Genomic DNA, 6927 nt, shown 5'->3' on the forward strand with positions numbered 1-6927 from the left:
CGTGTCCTTGAGCAAGATATAAAAAATTGCCCCCAGTGTGTCCATTAATGTGTGAATACGTCACACAGCTCATCGGAGGAGCAGGCTAACACGCTGATGTTTGGTTGGAGGGTTTAAACACTGCGGAGACTGACTCACTGTAGGAGCCAGCCTCCAGTGGTCATCCAAGGAACTGCAGTTTTTGGTTTTCCACATCATTTTTAAGCTCTGACGGTTGCTGCTTGATTTTCTATTCCAGGCTAACTCATCAAGACCAATCATGGAAAAAAGAAAAAGAAAATAATTGTGGCCTATTGAACATTAAAACAGACAAAAGAATTCATTTAATTGTCTCCACATCCTCTGATATTCTCCTAATCTGCTCTAAATTTGCTGTATGGCCTCATTAAGCCCCTCTGAGTGCTTCATTCTGTCTTATTCATATATTTTTCTACTTATTAAAAGAAATAATTTCCTTGATAACATTTTGAAAATGATCATAATTAATGGATTTCTTTTTGAACAAATGCATCACATGACATCTTTCAGCTCCTCGCTGTTTCCATATATTTGATGAATTCTATTTTTATCTGCGTTGCTCTTTCTTCAGCTCGGTGAAGGCAGTTGGTGCTCTGGCTTTCTTCTCAGCTGTCCTTTGAAACCAGCGACAGCACAGCTGGACTTGGAGACGCCATGGACCGAATGTGTGGATGTTTCAGTGGCGCTTTCATGCTGCTGTCGTCTCGCAGAAAGACTCAAACCGTCGATTTGACCGGTTTGTGAATGCGAGTGCTGCAAGCTGTCCACCCTGCTGTGAGAGGGAGGCTGCATTAACTGATCAGCAGGGACCACGAGAGACCGGAGGAGGTCAAACTGGTCAATAGCTTCGACCTCTCCCTCTCTGTCAGAAGGAATTCTAATTTACATCACATTCACTGGGCCTGACGGTGTGTGCAGAGGAAAGGTCACCGTTTGATTCAAATCCAGATCTCTGAGCTGAGAGATGTGCTCAGAAATATGATGGCACATTTTTGAACACTCTGAACTGCTTACTGCAGTTTAAGCACTGGAGATAAAAAAAAATAAAAAATAACTGCAGCAACACAATAAAAGTTGGAAAAACCATTGACTGTATATAAAAGATGGCATAGCCACAGTGACGTCCACATTTGAAGCATTTTATATTTTATGCACAGGTACAATTTCGTTGTACCTGTGACAATGACAATAAAGACATTCTATTCTATTTTGACTGCTAAAGTCTTTATTTTTTGAGCCAAATATTTGCAGAGGTCCAGTGAGGTGAGATGAAGCCTCAGCAGACTGCCAGCTGCTACTCCTGCCTATGTTGAACCTTGAGTCCATACAGAGTTACACAGAGAATAAAGAATATAAAGAGTTGTACAGTTGTACTTTTTTGTGGCAGGCTGTAAACATGTTTATTTCCGCTGGACATTTTAACATGGGAGTCTGTGGGGACTGACTCACTTCTAGATTCAACCTCAAGTGGCCATTAGTGGAACTGCACTTCCATTTTCAGGCCACTGTAAAAAAAAATCACTGCAGAGATGTGAGGACAATTTAAAAAATCAAGTTTATTGTTTGTGAAAGAACTCTTTGGCCTTTTATACTTTCAGCATTGCAGTTGATGACTGGAAGTTACGATATAGGCAAGGCACACACACACACACACACACACACACACACACACACTCGTTTTCATATCATAGTAAGGACATCTAATTGAAATAATGTTTTCTCTTGCAGCTTAACCTAACCATCAAATATGAACTAACCCTGAGCCTAAACCTAACCATAACCTAACTGTGACCCTGACACTAAAACCACATTTTGAGCCTCAAACATGTCTTCAAACTCGTGGGGAGTAACTGTTGGTCCCCACGAGTATAGTGGCATGCCAAATTTTCTGTCCTCACAAAGATGTCTAAACATGTACACACACACACACACGTCTGAACCTGTACTGTGTTTTTGGCAGCAGTAAGGCAGAGCAGAGTCTCTGTAATCATTGTGAGAGCTGTGAGGATAATGACGTTTTATAAGGCAGCGAAGCGAATTATATTGAAATTATCTTGGAATCTGTCATTTGAAGCATTTGATACAGTCAAAATCTGTGGATTTTGAATGAATTTATAGATCCAGTGATAAATTAATCTCTTTTATGGATCTACAAGGCTAAGAAATCTCCTCTATGTTCCTCCGACCATAAACATGAATCTGGATTAACCTCCCTCACAGGTCTACATCGTCCTCCATCACTGCTCATGCAAAACATTTTTAGACGTTGTTTCACTAACAGTTTCAGCTCAGTCAGAATAACTCTCTTTTTTATTCATTGTTTCTTTTTAGTTTCATGAAATGTAAATTTCATATTAAAGGGAGACCTGGCTGAGAAGCACGCTATTAAAGGTTATGAAAATGACAAAAAATGATAAGAGTCACATTATGAGCTCCACATGTAATGTAAGCATTGCCATCTGCAGGTGAAATGAGCACACTGCTACTGACCTGACCTGTGTGAGTTATTCCAGCACAATAAATGAGAGCTGAAAGCTTCTAACGCCAACACACTGAGAGCCAGTGTTGCTACTCTGAGTGTGTCCGTCCATTTCTACCTCTGCTAATCATTTTCCACTAAACCTGTTTCACATGTTCTATTTTTGCTTGTGTTTATAAACAGCTTTTCTTATATTGCATATGAGGAAGCACTGAGCTGCACGTTTTCACACTTTTTCCTGTCTTCATTGAAGTTGCTGCTATTTTCATGCATTCTGCTGTGAGACGAGCGAGAAAGACCATCTACAAACTGCGACTCTTAGTTTTGCTTTATTAATAACCTTCTTTCTGCAGCTTTATGGACCAGCTGCAGATTCACTTTCCACATGAAGGAGACACAAACCAGTGTACTCCTAGTGCTGGTACCAAATGGGGGGACTGGGTGAGGACGGTTTAAAATCTGGCAAATCAGCGTCAGAAATAAAGGCTGAAGGTTCTTTCTTCTTCTTCTTCTTCTTCTTCTTTTTATTTAGCAGCCCTCTCTCTCATCAAGTGTGGGGCCGCCAAACTAAGTGAGGAAGCATCAGAATCAGCCTTAATCATAATTTGTGACTGTAAACTTTCACATTCAATTCCCAGAAATACACTGATGACGTCGGCTCAATGTGAAGTTTCCTAAAATGTCTCCCTTTCCTTTCTCCTCTGCAGGGAGGTTTTCATCACAGCTGAATTAGTTTGAACCGAAATAGTTTTTATCTGTTGTTTGTTTCACGAGCTAATGAGCAGTGAGCCGGTTAGTCTTGGGAAATGGCTCGTGGCACCGGGGCAGCCATGAGCATGCCCGTGCACACACCCTCCATGCACTGAGAAAGCAAACGGACTCATTTTAAAGCGATCCGTCTGACGCACTGAAAGTTTTCTCAGCTTCGTAACTGGACTCTGAGTCGTAATCCTGCTCTTTAGGCAGAGAGTGAATGAACAGATAGCAGAACAGAACCAGCACTGTCGTTCCCATCAGCGCTATTCCCACGAAGATGCCGACCCGTCCTGCGTGCGACGTCTCAGGTTCGGTCAGGTCCCCTGCTGCTGTAGAAAGACCCAACAGATATGTCATTCATGGTCATTTTAAAAAACAATCAACTAAGAAACACGTTTGCACTGATTTTAAAGATGCTGCATTGTTAAACATGTTTAAAAGGTTTAACTGAACAGACTTACCGGTGACGTTGAGCCGGCAGCTGTCAGAGCCGTAGCCGTGATCCGTGCTCACTTTGCACACATATAGACCTGAGTCGTGAGTCGTCAGGCCGGACAGCTGAAGCGCGATTCGTCCTTCTCTGAGGGCATCGCTGTCGCTCCGGACTCGCCCTCCAAACCGTTTATCTTGAAGCTCTGAGACCTCAACGCCATCCTGCACACGATACAGGACCGAGAGCTCCTGATCAGCTATCAGGTCGCAGAAGACAAAAAGCAGACTGAGCGAGCTGTTCGTTCTGGTGGTGAAGTTCCACTCCAGAGTGATGTTGCCCTTCTCCTCTGCCTGATAGAAGCTCTGTGACACTGTCACGATCAGCGATCCTGTGGAGGAGACACAACCAGAGGAGCCCACGCTGAGAACAGAAAAAAGCTTAAAGCAGTCGAATCAGTGAGTGAGGTTATGTAAATGATGGCATGGCACAATGCAGAGAGGGTCTAGACAAACCACAGACACAGGACAGGAGGATGATGAGCAGCAGGATTCTGTCGATCATCTTCTTGTAGGAGGAGACAGAGATGAAGCAACAGGAGCACATGAAACCCAGAGAACTTCTCCTCACTCAGTCCCTCAGAGCAGAAGGCCGGCTTGTGGGAGAAGTATAAAAACTGTGAAACGGGGCAAAAAAAATGTATTTTTTCACAGTCGGTAAAATGTTTAAAATAACAATAAAGTACAATAACTTTAGTTTATTAGCAAGATTCCTATTAGGAATATTTTCTGAGTTACGGACTCCCAAGTTTAGGCTCAAGAGCTCGGGAGCCTTTCATAGACTCAAAACATATCTGCCATTTTTAGCCTTCATAAATTCAAATGTAGAACCACTCAGCATCAGAACCAAAGGACAAAATCACATTTTTTCATACATGTTTTTATCTATAACCAGCTGTGAGCATCAGTTTTATGGGGTGGATCATAAAGTGCACCAGATGTTTGATCTGTTTTCTGAATGAAAACATTCTGAAGAAATTCATTTTGTTTTCTAAGAAGTACGTTTTAATAAATGTCTGTACATTTGTGACTAGTTTTTGGATTTAAAAAAATATATAAAAGCAATCAGATCACTTTCTATCATATCAAATATGTGCATTTATAAATATGAGTTTGGTAACTTGAGGGTTACATACTACATTCTGCTGGACTCTCACAGCTATAACACAATTAAAACTGCTGTAACTGATGGATTTCACAGCTGATGTACCAGGTTACTTCCTGATTAAGGTTTAGGAAGGGGAAAAGAAGAAATCAAGAAAACAACAGACAGAGAGGAGCGCTTCAGTCTTCTTATGTCTTTCACTCTGTAATCATGCAGACTACACAAACCATTCAGCATTATCAGTTAAACCGCTTCCACAGAATAGTGTCAGTTCTTATACGTTACCTTGTGTGTCTTCTGTCATACGGGAACAGACCGACTCCCTCTGCACAGCGACGCTACAACAAACCGCTGCCTTCTCCTGCCTTCTCCTGCCTCCTCCTGCCTCCTCCTGCAGTCTGTTATTTCAAACCTACCCAGCAACTATTTGGTTCACCCAACTCCTGTTTCATCTCTCCTCTTCCCCACTGCTTCAGTCCCGCTGCAACAACTGCAGGCCTTCTCATTTCTCATTTCGTGGAAGTTCCTGGAGTGAGAACCTATTTCTGAGGTCAAACACATGAAGCAGCCACACCGAGTCACCGCCAGAAGAATTCAGGCCGGGAATTCGATCCCCTCCCAGGTCACCGAAGGCACAGCTGATAATCACCGCAAAGATTTTATTTTTTTAATATTTAGAAAGAATTTAAAAAAGCATAAGAAAGTAACAATAACATTACAAAAGTGTGTAAAAGAACAAGTATGTAAGTATTTATATGACTCTGATTTTGTTTAATTGATTAATAAATTGCACATATTTAAATAGTGGTTTAATAGTCAGGGTTACACTTGTGTGTGTGTGTGTGTGTGTGTGTGTGTGTGTGTGTGTGTGTGTGTGTGTGTGTGTGTGTGTGTGTGTGTGTGTGTGTGTTGTCCATGTTGTGGTTGAATACTGAGTTCGGGATCAGAGCTCTGATTACTGATGGATTCACTCCCACTTCTATTCCTGGTCTGAGGCTTGCTGTGGCCTCTGTGGGTCATGGTCAAGGAGGGTGGGGTGTTGCCCCTCCCTACAGCTGCCTTCTCCTCTTCGTCTTCTCCTCCTTATTTCTTCTGCCCGTGGCTTTGGTTCTGCAGTACTGTTTAAGGAGGGGGGAGCTATGTTTGCCTCTTGCTTCCAGGGGGCGCTGTTGCAGCTTCTCACCATCATTATGAAGTACTTCACAAAGCCACACACACACACACACACTCTCTCTCTCTCTCTCTCACACACACACACACACACACACACACACACACACACACACACACACACACACACACACACTGTTTTTCCTCATTCTTGTGCTTTTTTTTTTAGAGTGATTTCTTAGAGTTGGTGATCCAGTTTTCTTTCATTTGCAAAAGTTCTGATTAAGTATGTTTTGCTTCCTACACGCCTTCATTTTGACTCTGGTGTATTTGGATGAACCTTTTATTTAATGTGCAACTCAAAATGTTGTCCCCTAGAGGGCAGCACATCACGACTGAGGGTACCTCACAAACCGGAAGGGCTCCTGTGTGAGATGGAGTGTTGAGGAGATGAATGTACAAATAATGTACAAGTACTGAGGTTTTCTATATTTTAATACTGAAGTTTTAAAATAAAACTATATTTGAGGTTTGTGTCCAGAATACAAAACTATCGATGTAATCAATATTCAGAGGCAAAAATCAAACAACAGAACATCATCAAACATTTACAATGTTATTAGGAACAATAAAACAGGAGCTGTGAATTAATGGCTCCATCCTCCAGTTATCTTTCCAGCAGACCACCCCAAAGATTTAAGGTTCATTTATCTGATCCACTCAATATACACATTTTCTATGTATGATAGGATAAGATAACTCTTTATTGTCATTGCACAGTCATACCTTGTACAGTAGTACAACAAAATTGGAAATGTAGCATAGATTACAGTGTTTTTGTTGTTGTTTTTGTTTGTTTGTTTTTATATTTGCAGGTTAGCTAGCATAAGCTAATCTTATCCAAAAAAAAAAAAACAAAGCCTGGAGTTGATTTCATTCAGTCAGGGACATTCACCTTTTGACCAACCAG

At 41.6% G+C, this 6927-nt stretch overlaps 1 protein-coding gene across 3 annotated transcripts; it reads right to left on the reverse strand.

The window, feature by feature from the left end:
* Window positions 1–2810: 2810 nt before the first annotated feature.
* Window positions 2811–5259, reverse strand: LOC116333619. Of its 3 annotated transcripts, none has more exons than XM_031756854.2 (4): window positions 5133–5259; window positions 4199–4338; window positions 3715–4074; window positions 2811–3582 (listed from the first exon to the last, which is right to left on the reverse strand). In XM_031756854.2, the coding sequence occupies exons 2-4, from the start codon at window positions 4287–4289 to the stop codon at window positions 3383–3385; spliced, it is 651 nt and encodes a 216-aa protein (XP_031612714.1). In that variant the 5' UTR covers window positions 4290–4338; window positions 5133–5259; the 3' UTR covers window positions 2811–3382. The 3 variants fall into 3 exon arrangements, with proteins under 3 accessions (XP_031612714.1, XP_031612715.1, XP_031612713.1); XM_031756855.2 differs by having other exon boundaries at window positions 2811–3579; window positions 4199–4359; window positions 5133–5231; XM_031756853.2 differs by having other exon boundaries at window positions 4199–4359; window positions 5133–5231.
* Window positions 5260–6927: the final 1668 nt, after the last annotated feature.

The sequence above is a fragment of the Oreochromis aureus genome, linkage group 20, assembly GCF_013358895.1.
Source record: "Oreochromis aureus strain Israel breed Guangdong linkage group 20, ZZ_aureus, whole genome shotgun sequence".
Taxonomy (NCBI): Eukaryota; Metazoa; Chordata; class Actinopteri; order Cichliformes; family Cichlidae; genus Oreochromis; species Oreochromis aureus.